Consider the following 24410-nt stretch of genomic DNA (forward strand, 5'->3'; position numbering starts at 1 on the left):
TTTGAAACAACCATTTCATTTATTGTTTGCTTATTGTCTGTCTATGACAGTACTGTGTGTTCAGTAAGAGTAGAGGCCTTGACTCTCTTTCTCATGGTTTTATCCCCAGTGCATATAAATACATATTTATTGTTGAACACATGAATTTTATTATACTTTCAAATGTCTGCCTTGTCTCCTAATTATTTAAGTATGTCTGTGTGTCTCCTAATCAAAAGTTCTTTAAAAGTATGATTCATACCTAATTCATCTTTAATTTCTCATAATGCCCCCCACAACATGTGGGGTTCATTAATATTTCTGAATTTTTAAGAATCAGCGAATAACCATCATGTTGAGTCACAACATACCAACTATATACAAATCGATGCCAGATATGACAGCATGGGATAGCTCATGAATGCCTTGTTTTTGGGTGCAAAGGTAAATGAGAAAGCAATACAACAGGATACCTGACTTCGTAAAGCATTACACCACAAGCTGCCATTTTACTTAATCCTCTGAACTGTGATTATAGCAAGTTCTCCTAACAAAATAGCAGAACCACTAGAAATGATCAATATTTTTTCAAGTAATTTTGTCTAAGTCTTATGTCTATTATTAATAGTCCTACGGAGAAATTCTCTGACTTTCAGCACTAGAGTAGATGAGTAGGCAGCCCTGAAACCACAACTAATGCTGTGTGGTCCACTGCTGTGAGTGCCTGCCTGCCCATACTGTCAGAAAAGATGGACTCTCAAAGGCTCACTATAGCTGTGTAAGTGCTTTTTCTAAATGTGTAAAACTTTTCTTCATGTGAGATTATAGTTATTTTATGTCTACCCAATAGAAACAGCTGTGTTTTTTAATAACATCTTTCAGAGCATCCGGGCAAAATTAAGGTCATATGTGCAGACCTAAAAATAGGTATCTTCAGACCTTACTATGAAAGATCATGGTTTCCCCACATGAATGCGCTGCTACTAGATTGTAAGTACCCTCAGTTATCCATACCACAGAAAATTCCAGAAGGAGTTAAAAAGGTCAGAGTAAATGAGGAGCATTGGAGTAAATAAAGGCATTTGAGGAGGCTATAAATGTCTTAGTCATTGTCTGAGAACAAGCACACACTGTGCAGTATACCAATTAGCTTCAGACACAAAACTCCTATCAGTTATACAACAGCATCAATGAGCATGAAAATTGGCTGAAGTTAAACCACTATACGCATTAATGGAATTAAAATTCAAAAGGTGCACAAAATGGCAGAATAACCCAATCCTATGAATTGATAATCTGACCAATCCAGTATGATAATTAGAATGAATAGCAGTTAACTACAATGTACTGTAAGTCTAATACTGTTATAAACACATCTTTAACATTTTCCTCTACACTTCCTCAGTTGTAAAATGTTGCTTTCTAACAGTCTAACCAAGAGTATAAGTTGTCACTAAACAGACCATATTTCTGTCTGCTTCCAAATTCTTCTCTTTTAATTATCCTATCTGAGTCAGGCTTATTAGCTATGTGTGATTCAAGCCCATCCTACATCTTTTTATATAACTTATTGTGTTCCCTTCTCTTGTCCACGCCTGTCACCTAACTGTAGGAGTTTAATAAGTGCTAATTATGATGATGCTCTTTTTATTTTCCTTAACCTTCATTTATTTCTGTTATAAACTTCTACATAGAGTTAATCAAAAACATTAGTTGAGCACCTACTGTGCAGAGAAAAAGCCTTCCTCCACTCCAAAATATTATACTCTCATTTCCTTAGTTGTATTATGAAGATTGTGCTTTTATTTATCCTGTCAAAGATAGCCTTCCATGAAAGAATAATTTAAAAATAAGTTCATGCATGAGATATTTAACTATAATGCTGTTTTCTCAACTAGGAGTTTAATCTCTTAGAAATGGAGTTGTGTCTCTGTATGCCTGGGACAATACAAAATCCAGAGTTTACCATTCCTAAACAAATAAATTAACAGTTCATAAAACTTACATACTTGCCTAGCAGATATTAAACACTCAGTAATTCTTAGATATTATAATTTATAAACTAATCATAACTAATTATCAGTAGACATAAACACACTGACTTTTATGATAATGCTACCTTTCATGGTGGAGGATATGTAGCAACACATCATGTTTTAGGTAAAATGAAATCATACACACACGAATTCTTCTTGTAATTCTCTTTTCTAAAGTTATCTTGAAAAGGGAAACAAGGACAAAACAACTCTAATCTTCCGAAGGTATTTTAGAACTGTAGAAGCTTAGACATGAAAAAGACTTTAAATATTTGATCTCTCATTTTATTAAAGATAAGGTTAACATATTTAAAATATGTATCTCTTCTTTTTATCAAAACTCCACAAACACACAGAATGAATTATCCCTAAAATCATGCTATGCTATGCTATGCTATGCACTGCAAAATCATTAATGGTCTCACAATTTGGCTCAAAAAAAGTTTGAGCATTAAACCAGTCTAAAAGATTTCAGAATCCATATATTTCATCAAGATCCAAAGATAGTTGGTGTATTTATACACTCATTTTTAATTTTATTCATTAATTTATAATCTACTTTATAGATACAGGGAGGAAGAGAGATCAGTGGTGATACAGAAGTTTTAGTAAGTTAAGGTTGAGATTCTGAAACCTAAAATATCACAGCACATTTAAGTATTAACAACTCAGATATACTTTATAGCATTTTTAATCCAACAGGGCTGAACAAAAAGCAAATATTTTGAGATTTCATTATGTCCCAGCATTGTATTGTTTATATGACACAGTTAAACGTATGGATTTAAATTTTGTCTTTGCCACTTACTTGTTGCACTCCTCTGTGTCTGTGAAATAGGGACAATAATAACACCTTCTTCACAGCATTATTTTAAGTATCATGTAAATTATTTAAAGCAGATTTGGCACTTAGTGTTATAAAAAGTATGAGCAGCAGTGGATCCACCCTGAAACTAATGAAACATAAGCATAAGGGCAGCCTTATTTGCATGGCCACCCTCCAAGACCCCAGAATGACCTCAGCAATACTTTTATTCATAATTGTGTATTCTTTTCCTTCAAGAGCACTCCCTCTAATGATCAAACTTAGATTTAACTTTACATGTTGTTGTTGTTGCTGCTGTTGTATTAGAAAGATTAAGTATTTGCTGTAGGGCATACAACTAGTAATGGCAGATCTGAGATATGACCTGAACTCTATGTGAATAAAGAGCTGTAATTCTTAAGCAAGATATTATTCTGCCTATTTCTAACATTTTTCTCTCTGTCTCATAACTGTAATTATACAAAGAACATAAATCCTCCTTTCATTTGAGAAAACAAATGTTTCACAATCCTATTTCCCTCTGCTCTCACAAGAAGAAGGAAATGCTCACATTCAGAGGTGGTGTACACAGTAGCCATCCACCATCGTCTGCCAAACCCCACTTATGTATACTTGGTTTTGTTTAATGAGCATGAAGTTAAGGAAGAGTGTCCTACTGAAGAATGAGTTTCCTTAGTTTGTTTTCTACTTAAAGTCAGGTAGAATCTTTTATAGCATCTATTTGTCAGATATGTCCCTTCATCATTTGACAAGAAGGAGGAGTTGAGCTAGGATCAGGGATAAAAAGAGGTTGACTTTGAATTTCTGGATTTATTCTTTAGTTTACTCATGCATCAGACATACTGATCTATTACTGTGAACCAAGTAGTGCATCGGGATCAACTTTCTTTGGTGAGCACATGATAAATCAATTTATTCAACTATACAAATATTTATTGAGCACCTACTCACAGGTGACCCAGAAAGGAACAGGATAAAGTCCCTGTTCTCACTAAGACTATAATATATACACTCAGTGAGAACTTTTATAACTATCTTAAGTTACTTTATTTATAAAAAAACAGAGGGCTTCCTAGCCCTTTGTTTTCTTGGTCAGCATATTTAATTTTCATTGATTATTATTATTCTTGAAATATCTTGTCAGTGTTAAATATCTTCCCAAAGCTCTATTCAGTTCACATAAAGTATTAACTTTACCCTTGGGTAACCATTCATATCAGTAATTTCATTATAACCAACCAATATGCAAACTTTCTCTAGGAAGTGTAATATTATAACAGGTTCCAGAAAATGAAATCAAAATTTACTTTATAAAATAAATGATCAATTCTTAAAGAATCAGTGTTTTATGTGTTGTGTGTATTTAGCCAAAAGAATGTCTTTAAAAACTCCTAAGCAAATTCACATTTAAAAACATTAGAACACCTGGCTGGTGTAGCTCAAAGGATTGAGCACAGGCTGCAAACCAAAGAGTCACGGGTTCAATTCCCAGTCATGGTACATGCCTGGGTAGTAGGCCAGGACCCCAGTAGGGGGCCAGGTGAGAGGTGCAACCACACATTGATATCTCTCTCCCTGTCTTTCTCCTTCCCTTCCCCTCTCTCTTAAAAAACAAATAAACAAAAAAATCAGACCCCCCAAAAAAATATTAGAACACAGAAGTACACTGAATTTCTTTGAAAGGACATGGTGTAGATATGTTGCCTTGCTTTAGAAAATCAATGTGCTAGAGACAGAGATTTGTTTTTAGGAACCAGTACCCACATGTAGCTGAAAGAGGTAATCTTGTACCTCCACTTCAAGTTTCTTCCACTTTCAAATTAAAAGAGCCACACTTTTGTGAATTACTTGAAGCTATTATCAAATCTCCTAGAAATACATACCAATCAAAACTTATGTAAATAAAATTGTTAACCAGCTACAAACTTTTTAAAACTTTTTTTTTCAAAAATATCCATTTAAGAACTTTATACCTTGACATTTCAAGAATTAGTACAGAGCACAATAATACATCTCATGTAGTGGATTTTAAGTTGGCTATAGTTGTTTGAGTAACAATTCAAGATTTAACCTAGAGCTCAATTTCACCACTACTACTGCTCTCAGGCTATTTTTGCCAGGAATAGAGCATTCCAGCCATTGTTCTTAACAAGCTGTCTGCTGCCAACTAGTAACTACTTAAATTACCAGGTATCATTAAGGGAGATCTCTTTCAGGAACTCCTGGGAACTAAGATGTACATACTCAAATATCTGGTGTTTCTAAATCCAGTTTGGGGACCATTTAAAATACTAAAGGTTAAACAAAAATGCTACATAATAATTTCCCATTCTGCAGAATTCATGAATTACCATTCTTCTAACTATAAAGAAAAAATATCCATCTTGCCAGCAAAACTTAATTCTAACCAGAAAACTTAATTCTTCCTTCTGATAAAGCATTCATGATATGATGTAGTTATAAGAGCAATTTAATGCACCTGGTTTTTTAAAACTGGCCAGATAGGCTTTAATTGATTCAACAGCAATTTTTAATGTACATTTTATGTGTCAATCATAAACAGCAGAGCTGAAATTTTATTTCTAATATATTTATTACAAATATATTTTGGCAACTTTTAATTTGAAGTTGATTATTATGACAGTGTTTCTTATTGTCTGTGATAGACATATGTCCATAGGTATAAGAAAAGCCAAGAGCAGACTGAGAGCAGACCGAACAGTACTTAATAATTATTATGAAGCCCACATTAACTAGGTTACATCCCTTCATAATCATTGTGAATTTTTTTCTCTTACAAATTGCCTAAATGAACTATTTATTTTAAGTTTTCAACAAATGTATGAAATGCTGCTTTACTATGACAATATTCTGTTTCTAGCAAAGTTTGGTAAAAGGTCCAACCAATTCTCTACCCTCAAATTTCATTAATTAAAATCCCAAGGAATCATAATCCACAAACAAGGATACCTAAAAGCTTTACAGTGACATTCCACCTTTCTGAACTTTTACAACAGTTGCTGATTGCTGTTCAGTAGCACTAGTTCTTGAAAGAACCATTATCTTGAAAAGGGAACTAATATAAAGATCACAAACAGAACCTATGTGAACATTTGAATATGTTAATAATCTAAATCCAATTATTGAATGTTCATATAAATGCCGAATGAAGTTAGCCTTCATTATCTGCTCCTTAGGCTTTTATATGAAAGTCAATATATATCTAGTGACTTTTAGAAAACATTTTTCAGAACTTTGAATAGTTTATTGAAAAGAAGATATCAAGATTTTCCAATAATTTTATTCCTCATGTTGAACAAAAAGCTGTCTAAGATCTTTCAAAAGCTCTCCTGAAAACTACTCTTCCTATTAAATATGACTACACTTAGAAAATAAACATTAATTCTTATTGTAAACATAAACAATTCTAGATTGGCTCCATTTCTCTTATTTCTCAGGGATTTAGAAAGAAAAGGCTAAAAGATTTGCATGCTCAAATACTATAATTTTGTGACCATTCTCTCAAATTTCCTGAAGACTGCTTCCCAAATTTTTGAATTAAATACTTTTTTAGAATTGGAAAAGATAATCTAGTAAGGTAGGATAAGCTTAGTATCCAGGCCCATTATAATTACTTTTCTATCTCCCTGGGTTTTGAATTATATCAAATGCCAACTAAACATTTATAAAACATTCTCTTTTATATAATACTAGCTGACATCAGATGATGAATAGAAAATAAAATAATTACTATATTTCAGTTTGAGTACAAATTATAATTTCAGCTTACAAAATTATATAAACAACTCTTTCACAGGTCCATCACGGGGCAGGCACTGTTCTAGGCAGGAAACACACCAGCGACTATGCATGCATGCCCTGCCCTCTCCAGGAATCCTAGCTCGTGTCTTTGAAAGGTTTTTATGTCACAAAAAGTTTCATTTGTGTCCTGTTTGTCTGTAAAACTCTCAAATATCTATGTGTAATAGGAATATTTACAGACCTATCTCAGGTAGTTCAATCTTAGATGATTAAATATCACTCTAAGAGAGGACAAAATAAAAAGACTGAATAAAGGTGCTGAGAAGTTCAATAAACAAACTTTCTCGAATTTTTATGATTTCAAATTCTTAATATTCTTTCTATCAATTTGCATTTTTCCCTGCTAACAAAGATGCAATTATGTTCAAATGGTTCTTTTAGTTGTATAAATTACATATCACGAGGTATGCAAATATATTACTCAAATTCTTCCTTTACATTCTAAAAGGAATTTTATACTATGTTTGAGGAGTGCATTCCCTGTTATCAGATAAGTGTTCTATTATCAATCACATTTTCTATGAAAGGATAGAGACTTGTCATTTAAGGAAAGATATTTGATTTTTCTCTGTCCTAGTAGGATTATTTAAATCATTATAGAATCAAATCTGGTAAAGGAAATAGATAAATTTAATCATGTAACCAAGTTTCACCTGTAGTTTCCACTTTTGAGAAGGTGGAAAATAAAATAGAAGAAAACAAAAATATCTCACCAATAGTAATACTAAATCTGAAAAAATCAACAGACACAAATTATATTTCATTAAACCACATGGCTTATTTACTGATTAATTTGAAATATGCATAGTTGTACACACTTGACTACCACTGTGGTTCACAGTTTTCTGAAGGTTCACAAAACACAAATCTGTAAATAGAAGCACTCAATTATAAGAGGAACTTCATATCCTGTTACCACTTTTGCCAAAACAGGTTCAAAATAAAGCATCATCTTTGGGAACGTCATTCCATTTTCCCAGAGAAACTTGAAATACTATGAAATTCCTTACTTTTTATTGTTGCTTATTTCCACTTTTTCATAATTTTTCATAAAAAAATGTCACATACTTACCTACCTCCTTGAACAAAAACTAGTTTTATGGGCAGAGTAGATGAGATGGTGCAGCGGCAAAATTGAGGTAATGACAGTGGAAATGTACTCCCCTGAGGGAAACTCACAGGGGTGCATGCAAAGCTTTAGGACACTGTTATCTGGGATACCAATGACAGAATTCTTAAATTTATAACAACACAAAAAATGAACACACACGCATGCGCACAACGATCCCGAACTACAGAGGAAGTATTCGAAAAGATCAGTATGCTAGAAATATAACTTGCCTTATAAAACCATGAACTTTCTCGAAGTAATTTTTAATGTATTTTGATAGCATTTAAACAAATATACTCACAAATAATGCTACTGAATAATTATGTTAAAAGTAGTAAGGATTTTCTTTTGACAAGGGGGGCATAGGGGAATTTTTTAATGTACTAAGATACAAACCTATTTTTGATAATCATCACTAACATATTTTTGATAATACCCAAGTACATATTTTTATTTTACTATATAGTTGTATCAGTTACCAGAAATACCATATTTGTGGTGTAAGTTATTAGCAAATAAAATGAGTTTAAATTTTTGGAAGTATTAATCATTGTTTGTTTCTTAAGCAAACTTAGTCAACTAAATCATGAATACATTTGTAATGAGTCAGAAACAGAATGTTTCAAATAGACATTCAGTACAACTTAAACTGTGGAAATTTACTTTAAAGTTGTATCACTCTATATTCCTACATAGACACTTTAATTGTATCATTTTCTACCATCTAATTGTATGCTTTTAAATTTACACTAAGTAAATTACAAGTACAAACAGACATGATTGAGAAATGATTTGTGGAAAAGCCCTTATGCCAAAATAAATACATTAAAAAGTAAAGCCCATGTGTAAAATTATTCTCACTTTTTTGGCACAGAAATATAACATTCGAGATGTTAATAAAATATTTAATAGAACTGAAACACATTACTGGCTCAAAAAACATCTGTGTGTGTGAGAGAGAGACGCACAGAGAGATTTACTTACACTATGAACATTGAAGGCTTGAAAGAGCAAAGGAAATCAAAGTACAATATTAATAAGGATTAAGGAGGACAGCTGCTTGAATCATCCTTTAATGCCTAAAACCACTTCAAGTTTGCAAAGATTTTGAAAGAATCAGCTCATGAAAAGTTTCTCTACTGGGCATTTTCATTTCAGGAACTGTTCAAATTTCAGGATTGCCCTACTTTAGGGGAGCGGAAGCATTGTTTCAGGATTGTATCAGCCACCGTGTTTTTCGATCTAATTAATGGTTAACGAAATTTACTTATATCTTGACCAAAAATTTAACTCAGCCTATAACACACTAAAATTCTGTCTGAAGCAAAGTGAAATTTGCCAGCCCACTACTCTCAAATATGCAAGGCAACACAAAGAGATTTGGGAGATGCTGGCTGTGGAACAATGGCCAAAGAGAGAAAAGTGAGTTAAAATAATCATTATCTTCATCGATCCTTGCCCTGGCCACTGGAGTCATTGCTAGGGAAACAATATCCTCAGCAGTTAAGTGCAAATACAAGACCTAACTCCCTAGGCCTTTGTCCCCCTAGAACAATATTCATCAAAATCTAACTGGAAAACACACACACACACACACACACACACACACACACACACACACATTTTTACACAAACTCGCGAGCACACACACACTGGACTTTACCTGTTTTTATGCCGAGTCTTTAGCAAGTTTCTTCCAAAGGGAGCCATGGTCCAACAGGCAATTGAACAGAAAGGATCTTATCTCAAAAGTTATCTGAGGGTGGGGGTTGGGGGTACCTGGATTTCTGGGGTAAAGGGAGGAGGGTTGGAAGCCTACTCCTCACCTACTCAGATGTTCCTGGTTTCAGCTCATTAGTAACCGGCTAAGAGAGTTGCTGGAAGTTGTGCAACTGCTGCTTAGCTTGGAACTGCGAGAATTGTTGTGGCTGCTGCACCTTTGGAGACCTGCCCAGCTTCAGCCTCGAAGAAGGCTTTTGAAGGCAGGAAAGGAAAAAAAAAAAAAAAAAGGAGAGGAAGGGAGGGGGACTCTATTGTGTTCTGTACTTATTTGCAGACTTGCTAAACTTCAAGGACTGCCAACCCCACAGGCAGGGTAATACCCACGGAATGGCAATCTCACCACATTTGGAAACCCCCCTCCCTTCCTTCCACACCCAACCACACAAGGTGAACTGAACATACATAAAAGAATTAAAAGTAAATACCCCACCTCTCAGCAGCTCCAGTCTGTGAAAAGTAATCTGATCGTGGCAAGCAGGAGTGAGGGCCTATAACTCTTTGCCTATGGATTCGATACAAAAATCCCCCGCCCGAGTGTCAGTGCTGTAAAATATGCAGAGGAGGAGCAAAGCGGGAGAATCCAGGTGGTCGCAGACCACTGGGGAATCTGAGTCCCTGACTTCTTGATCCTAAGAGTTTCCCCCAACTCCACTGCTACATACTCTTTTTGGTTCATCTTCCAAAGAAAAGGGTCCTGATCACAGTCTTGGCCTAGGAGGCAGCCGGGAGTTGGGGGTCCGACTTCCGAGGTGTTTACAATAGCCTCTAACCCCTCTTGGGCATTTACTGGGCCTCTGGGGGCGTGGGAGTTTGAAGGAAGAGCCAACAGTTTGCTCCCACCCTTACTTAACTCAACAAACTAGTAGAGTAGCAGTGCGCGCCTGGAGGATTTCATGTAACTCACAGTGTGCAGTGGAACTCAAGGGGCAGGCACCACCGGGTCCCATGCGAGTTCGGGGTCACTACCCTGGCAGCCGGGGCAGAGCTGGGCAAGGGGCACCAGTGTGGGTGGCCAGCTGAGCGCCCACCGAGAGCCCACCGAGCGCCCGCCGACCAAGCGCCGGATGCCCCTCCGATGCTTTGGGAACGAGCTGTTGGGATGAGAGTGCCTTCCGAGTTTTCCCCGGACATTTTTTTCTGGGATTTCAGCCCTCTAAGTCCCCTCCCTCTGCCCCTCCTACCCTCCCTACGCAAAGCTTCTAATCATTGGCTTCCGCGGCAAAGGGAGAGGGGAAAGAGAAGCCAGAGGACTGTGGGTTCACCCTGAATCACACTTCAGATTAGTGGGTCTTGGGACCTTGGCAGAGAACACAAATGGCTCTCGCTTTCTTTTGGGAACCCAACCCCTATCCCCAACAACATCAGACAAACAAACAAGTGACCTCAAAAGTTACTATAGTTTTATAGGTACTGATTTATTCAAGATTCTGTAGAGCTCAAAAAAAACAATTTTTCAATATCTACTATCATAATTCTTCCCCAGTCCTCTATATTGTATATTCTATATGTATATATACATATATGTACTGTATATATCATTTAACTACATTAGTTTTATAGTTGTACTTATTGTATACAAGCTGTATATTTTATTTATGTAGAGCTAATTGTTACAAGTTAGAAAACATTATAATAATGAATACTTTAATTCAATTACATTTTCTTTAGTCCTGGAAAATAGGATAATTTTTTAAAATACCCACTTTTAAAATAGGTCTATAATAATAATACCAAGGAAAACTTTTAAAATACCAGAAGTAGTAATGACATATTTTGTTTTTTGTGTGTGTGTGTGTGTGTGTGTGTGTGTGTGTGTGTTGAAGGACCAAAGAGCTCCTGATCACAGCACTGGCCTAGGAAACAGCCAGGTTCCTACATTATATAATCACATCCACACTTTGCATGCAACGTGAATACCATGATCTTGGGTATACATCAGTTTCGGTTCTTGATTTTATTCGACAAGCACATCACAAAAAAAGATTTAAACTATTATGGAAGATGACCCAGTTATTCTAAGTTGTTATAAACACAATACACTAAAGCTAAACTGTTTACCTATTAATATAATGCTTGAAGTGATTTTGCAAAGGATTTTATATTTACAAATATCTTTTTTTCCTGTAGTTTTGGTTCTCCACCCTTATTAAGATTATTTGTATATGTAGTTTTCACATAAAACAGTTTTCACTAAAGAAGTTTTAATGGAGCGAGAGGAAACAACATTACACCTTTATTAGTATATTTATAATCTTATGATGAGTTTCAGGTTAGCACAAATGAATCTCATTTATGATGTTGTTATTCCTCACATAAAATATTCTATTAATACTGTTCATGACAAGCTCTTTGATGTGTAAGAATTAAACACAAGGGTTAATGTTGCTCTGATATTAAAAGCTCAAAGGATTTAAAACATAGGCACTAATATCTAAATAGAAAAATACGCAAACAACAATTTTTAAAGAGAATAACAAAACTATGCTAACCAACTTTATTAGTAACCAGATATTGTATAGGTAAATTGAAAAGAGATTTCATTTTTTCTCTACCAAACTGCCTGATTTTAGGAATGATGATGCTGTACTCTGTCAGTGTGATGGTCAGAGTACACTACTCTACATGAGTAGAATAGATTGATATTTCCTATGTAGAAATGAATTTGGCTATATACATCAATAATATTCAAAATATTTATACTCTTTTATCCAAGTTTATCCTCCTAAGGGCTTTCTTACAAGGAAATTATCCCTTTCATAAAAGTCTTATGTTTATGGATATTCATTTGAGAACTAAATAAAACAGGGCACACATGTTTCAACAAAGTGTTAGACAAAGTTCTATTTCTTTTAACAGGGAAGGTAGGAAAGAGAGTAGTATAAAAATTTCCACTAAAAATAAAGCAAACAAATGACCGAATACGCCTTTTCAAGGATATGGTGGAGCATTGTATAGAAGTTCCTCCCCAAGATTATTTACTTCTTCTGAAGAAGGCATTTTTTAAACACACTTTTTACTACTGGTTAGGCTCATACTCTGAAAAATTAGATGTTAAATGAAAAAAAAAGAAAAGTTGAAAATAATTTTTTTCAGGAGTGGTACAAGTGATTTTTGTTTAGTGGAAGATAACTCAAAAGGTTATGATTTTATTGCCCTATAGAACATCACTAATTTTATATCTAACTTAATTTTATTTCTGTATTATTTCTTTAATTCACTAATTATAAATAGCAGTCTTTCCTATCCTCTTTTGGATCAGCTTTATAATTCTGCTGGATCCCTCATTAACAAACTAAGCCAATCTTTGATACTTGCCTATAATATATTTGTGTAAGATTCATAAATCTTAGAGTTTTTTTAAAAATTATGTTTTTAAAAACTCAGAATGCATCAGTTCTTTTCTGAACCAATAAGAAATCTTCATAGAAGAAAGATTGTATACAATCCCTATCTTTCTTAAAAGATAAAATTGTAAAATAAGTTTTGATGGTAGAAAATAGTTAAAATGTCCTATTGCTCATCCATGAGTTTGAAGCTTAACCAAAAGAGATAGAAAAGATGTATCTCCTTATATATTTATTTTTAAAAACTTTTTATTGTTGTTCAATTTTTCCTTATATATTTAAGTTAACATGAGAAGTGACATGGAAGATGGTACATTACACTTGATAAAAAATGAAGGAATAAGTGAATATTTTTCTTAATCAAATGAAAATTAATTTGTGCTTGAGATGATCTCAAAAGCTAAACAGTGCTAAAAGATGCATTGTGATAGAAAACCCTGTTGTTGTTGTTCTGGAGGGGGGTGGGGTTTCTGCTTTATTTAGAACACCAAAAATAACATTTTATAGAATGGGAATCATAATATTACACAACAAAGTATAGCTGTAAAATCTCAAACAAGTCAGGCAACACTTTTATTTTTAGACCACCAAAAATAAGACTTTACAGAAGCAAAACTGTAACAAGCAAATGTATAGCCACAAATTTTTTTTTGTCTTCAATATCAATTTCCTCTCAAATATTCTGGGGCTACTTTGCAGTATCCAAGCAAAACTAAAATTTGTTGGACAGAGTTGCTCAGTATTAACATAAGAATGAAAACAATTTGCAAAAACAATTTAGCTTTGTGCTAATAAATGACTGAAAAATGTGCTTTGTTGCGTCCAAGGAGAACAAAGTTACTCTTCCTCTGCTGTTACAGATGAGTGTACAGTGGCTAGGGTGAGATGTTGAGACCATTCAGGCACCAAGGGAGTGAGTACTTTTTAACAGAAATAACTATAATATGTAACAACCCAAATAAAGAGGCCTGCATCTGCAAAGCTCCCCTGGGGTGGACATCGCATCTCCCCCCATTTCCCCAGGTTTCTACTGGGGACTAGCATGCAAAGCTCCACAGAGAAACTCTTCTTCCAGAGCCCTGGAAATTTGAATAAATCGCCATGTGATTGACTCAATGCTGTAGTGTGCCTCACAGGTGGCAGCCTAGGAAGACTCAAGGAAGAAGTCATCATGTTACTCCACCAGAAACCTCAGAAAGAGATCAAACTGCTCCAGTAAAGCCTTCAGATTCTTCATCTTTCAAAGGATTTCTGGAAGTTTCACTAACAATTGCATCACTTTGCCTTGTAAATGTAAGAGGGTAAAGATGGCTGGTCATCTGGAGGGTGACTGTCAGGTACAAGTTTTCAAGACAGAACCTCATTTATGTCATTAGTTCTCCTGTCTTCATATCTGGCAAACACCACTCTCTCTTCCTTGCTAGGGGTCACAGAAACAGGTGAGGAAGACCTGTTGTGCACAAGTGTCTTCTAGGTGCAGGAACAGCCTGGGCATGCTGCTGGTGTCCTGCTGCAGGCTGTTGGGTGGAGGCATGGTGCTCCTCTCAGACAGCATGTGGCTGTTGGCAGAGTGGAGTGAGGACCACCTCAGAGGTGGCAAGTCTCAGTTTCATGCCTTTTGAGGATGGCCGGTTCACCTGTGGTCACCTGACTCTCTGTAGACTGCATTGTGGATGGATTCCTCCACATGGGCTTGGAAAGAGCTCCTCCTGCTTCTTATTAGGGTTTGTGGAACTTTTCCTTAATCAGAAGGGGGAAAAAAAGGATAATACCACCTTTTTATACTGAACTTGTTCATACAAATACAACAAAACCAACAGGAGAGTGTAATCAAACGTTATCCTTAATAAGTCAGTATTCTTTCCTATTGGGATATTAGTATAATGCACATTCATGTTGGCATGTGACAGTATGATAATGACAAGGTCTTGATTGGCTGAAAAAGCTGCATAGTGTGACAATGACAAGGCCTGTGATTGGCTGAAAAGGTTGTTCTGAAACCAAAGTTTCACTAACTGTTTCTTCTGTTGATAGAATAAGAATCATCCTCCAGCTTCTTCAGAACTTCGGGGATGTCTGTAATTACTGTTCTTTCTTCCACAGTTCATTCTTTTTGCACTCAGTTCTTCCTTCACTGCAACCTTTTCTTCTATGTTACTTTCTCCACTTACTGCTTCGTCCTTCACTACTGTCATCAGGCGAAGGGCTTATTGAGTTCTCATCATTTTTATCTTTTTCTTCAACGGGAAGGATTTTAAAGACACAATCGACACCAGGCAGTGTCTTTTTCTTTCTTCCTGTGCTAAGGCAAGCTACACTTTTTCTTGTCAATTTACACTGTGATGCCCGATTTTTACCCGGGTCATAGAGGACAGGATCTTCAGCTGCCTACCTATCCCAGCTTCTGTTCCAGCCATTAAAATGATTCAGATATTCTGGGATCTTTCTGCCACTTTCGTCTTTCCCAACAACAAATTGACAGTCTGGGTCAGTTGGTGCTCTAAGCAGGAAGAGGAGAGATTTAACAGCGGCCTTCAGGACACCTGGACCTCCCTGGTGTCCAGGAGTGCAAATCCATGCTCCACCACAGCCTTGTGACAGCATCTGCATGAGGCTTCAGACTGCACTGAGCATTCAGCTGCATAGGATGAAAGCGAAGAACCCTGTTTTTGGAGGAAGTATAACCAAGAAAATACATATTTCAAGTATTGGTCTAGTTCATTGATGGAATCAGCCTCTATATTAAGGAGTCCTTTTTTAATTAAAATTTTCCAGTTTTATTGAGATCTAATTGGCATGCACCACTATATAAGTTTAAGGTGTACACCATAATGGTTGGATTTATATATATTGGTAAATAATAACTGCAATAAGTTTAGTTAGCACCCATCATCTCATATAGATATAATAAAAAAGAAAACAGAAAAAGAAATATTCTTTCTTGTATTGAGAACTCTTGAGATTTACTCTCTTAACAACTTTCACATATATTTACATAATGTATATATATGCAGCAGTGTTAGTTATAGTCATTATGCTATATATATATATAATGTGTGTATATATATAGCATAATGCTATATATATGCTATATATGTATATATATGCATATATATGCTATAATGCTATATATATGCTATATATAGCATATATATAGCATATATATAGCATTATATATATACACATTATATATATAATGTGTGTATATATATGTGTGTGTGTGTGTGTGTGTGTGTGTGTGTGTGTATACACATTACATCCCTAGTCTTTACTTATCTTGTACTGGAAGACAAGATACTTGTACTTGTATCTTGTATCTTGCACTTTCTACCACTTTCTTTAATCTAGCACCTAGTACCCACCACTGGTAATCACATTCAAGGTGTTTTATTAGTGAACTCTTCTGACTTCTAGCTTTAGAACATAAAACTTCACTAAAAGAGTAGCAGATGCAGCACAGGAGTTAAGAGCAGGAGCTTTGAAGCTGCAGGGACTGGGATGCAGAGATGTGTGTCAGAGCTCTGCCACTGCCTAGGAGAGCTCTGGTATCGATGCCTTCACTCAGTTTTCTGATCTGCTAAATTAAGAAAATAATAAAAATGTATTCCTAGTTTTCATTAAAACAACTTTAAGATGATTTTTTCTTTTAAATATATTATCCTGTACAGTTGTGCTGTATTCTTAGGACAGTGCTAGAAGTTACTCTTCACATCTTAATGATTAAATTGGTTTACTGGTATGATTATACATGTCTGTGCTGGTAAGACCAGTTTTCCCAGAGCTTGCATGAAAAGCACAGCAGGTCTGAAGTTGTGGATCTTGGATTATACGCAGTTACTTGACTCTGACCTGATCTGTCCCTACTTACATGGTAATTTGTGGGGGAATAACATACTATACAGCTTATTGTAATGAATCAGTTAACCTGGTTTACTCAAAATGCTTAGTTAAGATAAATATAGAAAAAAACATAGAATCTGTTTTGTTTGGACAGCAGAGAAGAACTCACAAATAATTGAAAATGGCCAGAGAGTGGGATCAACACTTGGATGAGGATCTTTGGACAATCGAGATGCAGCAAAGGGCACCATGCAAAACAGAGTTGTTCATAGAAAAGGAAGAAAATCTCAAAAAAGTTAGAGGAGCATTAAAATAAAACTGAATTCCACACTGGTTATTTTATTATTATTATTTAAATGAGGATCTACCTTCAGAAGTTTTTGCCTGCCTTAAGTTTGATTGTGGTAAAATAAATCATGTCTAAAAATTGGAATAGATATGACTTTTCTCACAGGATCTTTTAAATGATGGATATAGATATCATGGGTAAGGAATCAGTCTCTCTAAGAGATATGGGCATGGAAAATATAACTATCATGAATATTAGGAAAAGCCCAGAAGTAGAGAACTTATTTTTGCTTTAGGATTCTATGGTGGCAATGTTATTTTGATTTTCCAGAAAAGTTTAGAATGGCACTCCTAAGCTTTTGTAGGACTTACATAATCATGTGTCTAATTAGTCATCCAGCTTCAATAAGCTTTTAATTAATTAAGTAGTATTTGAATAGCTGGCTTGTTGGGTGTTGGCTAGATACATATATCCTAAACAAAAGGCCAAATTTCTTCACTTTCTAGCCACAACTTTCATTAAGTCTGAAGAAATAAAGTAACAAATACCTATAAGGGGAGGTATTACTACAAACTGCTCAACTTAAAAGAAAGTATTGTGAAGCAGAGATACTTTAATAAAATTAAATGTGTGTATATGAATAAATAAACACCCTCAAATAGACATTCACCCACTATACTAAGTAATAGACTCATAATATGATATTGTAGTGTTTTACACAAAGCATTTTTATATCTGATATTCCATTTGATAATAGTATAGTTAGCAAAAAAGAAAATATTATTTCAATTTTATGAATTAAAAAGCTGAGGTTAAGAGCCATATGATGATTGAACTATTACTCAAAACAATGCAGTCATATTGCAAACAAAGATGACTTTAGAGTAAGTAAAAAAAGATATCCTCTATTTAGAGTCTCTCATTATGTAAATGAAGAACATGAGACTTGGAGAGAAATGCACTTGCTGGAAGGCACACTCTAACATGGAGAAAAACCAAGAACAGATCTTGTCATTGTACTAATAACTCAGATATCGCTTTTTAGTTAACATTTAAAATTGAATAAAGTAAAAATCTTGGGACTTAAAAAGACTATGGAATTCATCCATTCAAAGACTCATTTTCTTGCTATGGACAGCAGATGATAAATTAATTTCAAAACCACACAGTAGTGGGCTTGAAACACAATTCTCCCAATTCAGTATTCTTTTGAAATTCTGTAAATGTAAAGTTTATTCTTTTTTTCCTCGTTTTTATTGTTGTTCAAATAAAGTTGTCTCCATTTTCCCCCAACCACTCCCCCTCATCCTAACCATCCCCACCCATATTCACAGACCTAAACAACCTCTTTTGTAATAAAAATATTAAATCTATACATTTCCATCAACTCATGGATTTAGCTGTTTTCCACTAATTTTTTTGATAAGTTGTATTTTAATTACCATTTACTTAAAATATTTTTAAATTCCCTTGTAAACTTTAACTTGATCCAACCTGATTCCCTGATCAGGTTGGGGGCAGAACATGAGCATTTCCAACAAGTTCACACATGATGTCATGCCTGCTGTTCTGGGGACCAGACCTGAGGGACCACAGCTCTCAGGATGGTTCCTATTCTCAAAGTGTGGCCTTTCTGAGCTTCTTCACTCCAGCAGTTTGGAAATCTAACGTCTTCCAACACCTGGCTACTTCTAGGACCTCTGTTCTGCTTTCATTGTTCCAACAATGCTTCTGTGCTGGGACCTGCGGAGTCAAGCCTTGCACTGCAATGATTTGTGTTTAGCCAAATTCCTGAAGGGACCACTACGCAGATTTCCGAAGCCCCTTCTCTGTGCAACCCCCCTTATCTCTGCTGCTTTTGCCACAGAACACAGCAGACTTGCAGGTTCCCAACAGGACCACTGTTTTCCTTGCCCAGTGAGGCCACTCTCTTCTTTTTGGCTTCTTCATCCTTGTGTGGCAGTTTGGGAAGTACCCAGGCAGAAAACCAGGGTGAATGGGGACTCAGCTCATGAGTTATCCTTCTCCCAGGAATTACAGTTATATGCTGGGTTTTTCCCAAAGCCTAAACACAGTTGCTGCATATATTTTGTCCTTGTTTGCTGATTTGTATGGCAGGAAGGTGACCACTCTGCTGTGGCCTGTCTGGCACTGTGTATACTCGCACATCATTAGTACAAGTCCTCACCCTCACGGGATGAAAGATGTTCTCTCAAAAAGCTATTTGCTCTTCTTTTCTTTGAACTCTTACCTACCACTCTCCAATTCCTACTCTGATTATAAAAGGCATGACAAAATATTTCATATTTGGAACTCAATTAAATGGGACCATCAATGAGTCAGAAATTACTCTGTAAGTAGCACTTTGATGGAAACAAGGTAAATGGCAACAAACAATCAGATATCAAGGAATTTGTTTTGAGATTATTCATTCATTTTTAATTCATTAATTCTGGTTACACTTTTTGTAAAACACAAAGCTGAAGATGGAGGATTGGGCAAAGAGTAATCCAGTGAAAAGAATTTTCATGAACTGGTGAAGCACTACCAAAATTTTTCTTGGAAAAATATTAAGTTTCACAAGGATATGTGATGTGATTTATTACTAGAAATTTAGTTTTCAAGTTTTAATGTGTTAAAGACTAATAATGATTTTAAAATTCACAAGTACTCTTTAACAAATACAGAAGTGATAAGGAAATAAAAGCTGATAAGGAAAATATATGCTATGTTTTCAGTCTTGACATAAAATACCACTTTAGGCAGCTCAAGCCAAACAAGGTTTGGTGCAGAGAATGAGTCCAACAAGTGTAGAAAGGAATAGAGAAACAACCAGGAAGCTGCCACCACACCTGCTCTAGAAGCCACATACCAGCCACGTCTCCTCAGGTGCTGGAGAAACTTCTTTGACCAACCACACCAATGAAAACTTCAGGGCTCAGGGCTCCTCCTGGAAAAAAAAATCCTGAAGTGTGCATTCCAATGTGCTGGGCCAATATTTGTAAATCTCTCAGATACTCCCACTTTTAAAACTTATGCCCATATTTCTCAATATCAGTATTTAAGAGAAATTTGGCACTTGAGCTTGGCAAAGTGTCCCAGAAATATAATTTTCAGGCTTCTAACCTTTCTGACATGGCAGAAAATGCTGGAGAATGTGAAGCTGAGAACAATTAAACCATAGACATCTGATATTAGGCAGTTTGTCAATATATGAGGTCTGTCCAGAAGGTATCCAGCCATGTACTATGAAAAATACATTTATTGAGGGAAATACAAGATACAGAAACATTGTACATAGAACAATGACACCCCAATCCCCTTCAAAGTAGGCACCTTGGGATCTAACAGACTTCTTCCAATTGCCATCCCCTGTCCCATTTTATTTTCCTGAATCTCATTGATGGTCTGCATCTCTCAAAGGTCATTTTAGTTTTGGGAAATACCAGGAGTCACAGGGCACCAAACGTGGGCTGTAGGGTGGCTGATTTGATGTTGTGTCACTAAGCTCTGCACGAGACATGATATATGAGCGGGCACATTTGTGATGAAGCTGCCAATCACCAGGTGCCCATAGCTGTGGACTTCTAATTATTGAATAGTTTCCATGGAGGAATATTCAAGCTTAATGCAAAATGAGATGCAGTTCATTGCTCTCCTTGCTCAGTAATTTTGAATAAGAGGGCCACATAGAACACATGCTCATTCAACAGTGTCTACCACCTCCACTGACTAGTACAATGAAGTTGCCATTGTTCACATGCACATTCCAGTCTACTCTCCTTGGCTGCCAAGTTACACCAATGTCACACAAACTGTTCTCATTATATTAACAATGGCTGGACTTTTTCTGGACAGACCTGGTATAGTTACCTGAAAGGTTCCAGAGACAAAAGGTACACTTTCTGTGTATAAACTAAGTTCAGGGAACAGGTTTGGGGACATGATACTACATAATACCAAGGATGAGAAGCTGAGTAAAGGCAAAGCTGTTGGATATGTCCTATTTTATCATATGACTGAGGTAAATAAAAATATATATAACAGGGAGTGTTCAAGACTTGATTTATACTGGTAATAGAAAACTCTCCATCAATATTCCCTTCCTTTAGGAAAAATATCAGATGTTCTAAGAGAGTTAAAGAACTTCTGCCATGTGATATATTCCTACTCACCTAGGTTAAGAATTATGGAATCTAACATACCTGAATTTGAATTTGGCCTCTGTTATTTACTAGTTGCGTGACATTGAAACATTGAGTTATTTAAACTCTCTAAACCTTAATTTCCTACCAATCTCCAATGGATAGAATTCATACCTAATACGATGGTTTTGAATATTGCTGTAGGTAACATGTACCATATTCTAAGTACATTATATGTGATCAATACATGTTATCTCTATCTTCCAACAGTTCCTGACATTTGGGGTATGTATGACTCAAGCAAAAATCATTTTTCTAGAATGCATTGTTTCTAGAAGAAGTAGGAGCACCTTTTCTTATCCTACCTTCTTAACTACTCACTCATGAAATTGCTAGAGTTATTACTTGTAATGAATTACAAATTGATGGTCAGTCTTTGGTTCTGACTAGGTTATAGCATTTATCAGTAAATATTAAAAAGGAGTCAATATCTGCACAGTAGAAAATAGTTAGAATATTCTTAAGTTCAGAGCATTTAAAAAGGTGTTACAAAGGATAATCATTTATTGGTTTAGGACCCTGAGATTTGCCTAGAATATTATTAAAACCAAAAATAAAGCCCTTCAATCTGTTTTTTCCTATGAAATGCCTTATGTGAGTGACTCAAATTAATCTGTAGTAATTTGAAGAGAATGCCTTATAAAACAAACACTGCTGATTATTAATAAGGGTTAAATAGTCAAATTATTAATGTTAATATGTACAAATGTAGTCTTAATAAATCTACTATTCATATTCTTTACCTTATAAGTTTGGTTTTGGCTTAACAAACATGTTCACTTGGAGCTAATTAGTTCTTTGACACAATAAGGGTTTCTCTTGAACCCTGGAGTGTGCAAGATACTGAATTAACAGACTAATATTTAAAGATTAAATGACCCATTTCTGGCTCTCAAAGAGCTTGAATTGTATGGGAAATTATTATAATATAAAGTATTATTTCTTGAATTAAGTTATGAATCAAGTATAATGGTGATATGGGAGGAAAGCAATTAAATCTATTAAGGAGACTTGAAGAAAATTATAACTGAGAAGTAGCTGTTATTATTGCTATTTACAGATGTTAAAAACATTAAGGGTTAAGAATTATAATACAATTATTAATTGATATTTAATTAAGTAAATTTAGAACTGTTTCCTTTTTAAACTATGAAAGATTTTGTGAATGTAAATTTAGTTCACCACCTCATCAGCCATCTTTCTTTATAATACAAAGAACATATTTGTATGTATTTCTCTATAATACAAAGAACAGCCTCATATGTATGTATCAAAACACTAATACAAGTTGTTATAGACTAAATTGTGTCTCACCAAAATTAATATGTTGAATCTCTAACCCCCAATGTTACTATATTTGGACACTGGGCATTTAGGGAGTTGTCTAAATGAAGCCATAAAGGCAGACTCCTAATCCCATAGAGCTAGTACTCGTATAAGAAGAGGAAGAGACTCAAGAGCTCTCTTTCTCTGAGGACACACAGGAAGGCCACATGGAGCAGAGAGAAGGCAGTAGTTTGCAAGCCAGAATGAGATTTCTCACCAACAACCGAATTTACCAGCATCTTGATGAATGACTTCTGGCTTCCAGAACTTTGAGAAAGTCAATTTCTGTTGCTTAAGACACCTGGTCTGTATAGTCTGTAGTATTTTTGATAGCCTGAGAAGACTAATACACCAATAATATGAAGCATATGGACTTGGACTAATTTTCCTTGGGGAAGAACATCACAGTACCTTTTGCTTTTTAGAAAGACACTATTTCCTTTAATCACTTTGTGTCCTGGGAGAACAAGTGGGTGAGATTGCAGTTGGATAATGGATCTCAGTCCACACCTTCCCTTTCAGAGCCAATGCCATAGAATTTCTCAATGACTAAAAGTGCCATTCTCTACTGACAGGATTCCCGGGTTACTAAGGGTGTTTTAAAACCAACTGTGAGAAAGTTCACAGGTCATTTCTTTCTCACTAAGGTTCTATTGAAACACCTGTAGCCTTATGAGGAAGGACTCATTCAGGGAAACTTTCGAGACACAGCCATCATAGCTTTCCAAATTCTAGCTAAGTTTCCAAATTTCTAGTTAGTTAGTGTAGGTGAGAAAGAAAGTGTGACCTTCAAAGTTGCCTTTTCTGTCCTACCTGGGATCTGTGCATGTTAGGTCAGTGGGCACAGATTTGACTTTGTGGATCCAGTTTTTGAGCTGGAAACCTGTGAGAGCAATAGAAATGAGGGCAGCTGAAAAGCTATAATGGATAGTAAGTTGCTCACATTTTAAAATTTTCCTTCCCATACTCTCTGTAAGCAGGAATGTTTTGTTACATAAGTAAGGAGAGAAATGCAAGAGAGAGGGAGAGGTAATATTAGATTTTTCTGATGAATGCCATAGTCTTCTCTTATTTATTGTGTTGTTTCCTGAAGTTTCATATCCATGGTCAAGAATGGTCAGAAAATATTAAATGGAAAATTTGAGAAATAAAGAATTCGTAAGTTTTCAAATGGTGCCTTACTAAGTAGTACGATGAACTCTCATGGTGTCCTGCTCCATCCACACTGTACACACTGCCTACCCTCAGTCACTTAGTAGCCATCTCTGTTATCGGATTGACTGTCATGGAGCCACAGTGCTTGTATTTAAGTAATCTGACTTAATAATGGTCCCAAAGCACAAGAGTAGTAAGGTTGGCAATTCAGATATATCCAAAAAAAGTGGTATGTATGTATAGGAAAAAACATAGCATATATAGGGTTTAGTATTATCCTTATTTCAAGTATCCACTGGGGGATACAGACATTTACTAAAGTAATTGGGAGAAACAAATAATGTGACTATATTGTTACCCAGTATAGTGGCTTAGGTCTTGTAGATTCTCATATGCAGTGGAGTGAATGGTCACATTGTGAACAAGCAGTCCACAGAAGGATTAAAAAAGCTCAGTGCTAAGGTGTTAAAACTGTGTCCACACATTCTTATATGCTCCTCCCTCCTAGAGTGTAGACAAGTCTTAGTGACACATTTCACTAAGCAGTAGGGTAGACTTAGTGACTTGCTTATAACAAATAATGGCAGAAGTAATGTTGTGTCTTTTTTTAATATTAGGTTATAAAAAGACAAGTAACTTCCATCTTGCTTTGGGGAAAGTCATGTTATGAGCTGCCCTGTGGAGAATCCCACACG

At 35.5% G+C, this 24410-nt stretch overlaps 1 protein-coding gene and 1 pseudogene across 3 annotated transcripts in view; both read right to left on the minus strand.

The window, feature by feature from the left end:
- Positions 1-10673, minus strand: part of RASSF9 (Ras association domain family member 9) — a 34953-nt gene extending 24280 nt beyond the window's left edge. The window contains exon 1 of one of the 3 annotated variants that reach the window (XM_045830642.1): positions 10461-10673. Coding sequence is in view for 1 of the 3 variants with exons in the window: in XM_045830640.1 (XP_045686596.1) it covers positions 9438-9484 (47 nt within the window). In the remaining 2 variants the exon portion in view is untranslated. Of the gene's footprint in view, positions 1-9437 lie in introns of all 3 variants that reach the window. The other 2 variants (XM_045830641.1, XM_045830640.1) reach the window with 2 other exon arrangements.
- A 3254-nt stretch (positions 10674-13927) lies between these two features.
- On the minus strand, positions 13928-15510 carry LOC123813434 (annotated as a pseudogene).
- Positions 15511-24410: the final 8900 nt, after the last annotated feature.

The sequence above is a fragment of the Phyllostomus hastatus genome, unplaced genomic scaffold, assembly GCF_019186645.2.
Source record: "Phyllostomus hastatus isolate PE091 unplaced genomic scaffold, TTU_PhHast_1.1 phas_contig_152, whole genome shotgun sequence".
NCBI classification, from domain to species: domain Eukaryota; kingdom Metazoa; phylum Chordata; class Mammalia; order Chiroptera; family Phyllostomidae; genus Phyllostomus; species Phyllostomus hastatus.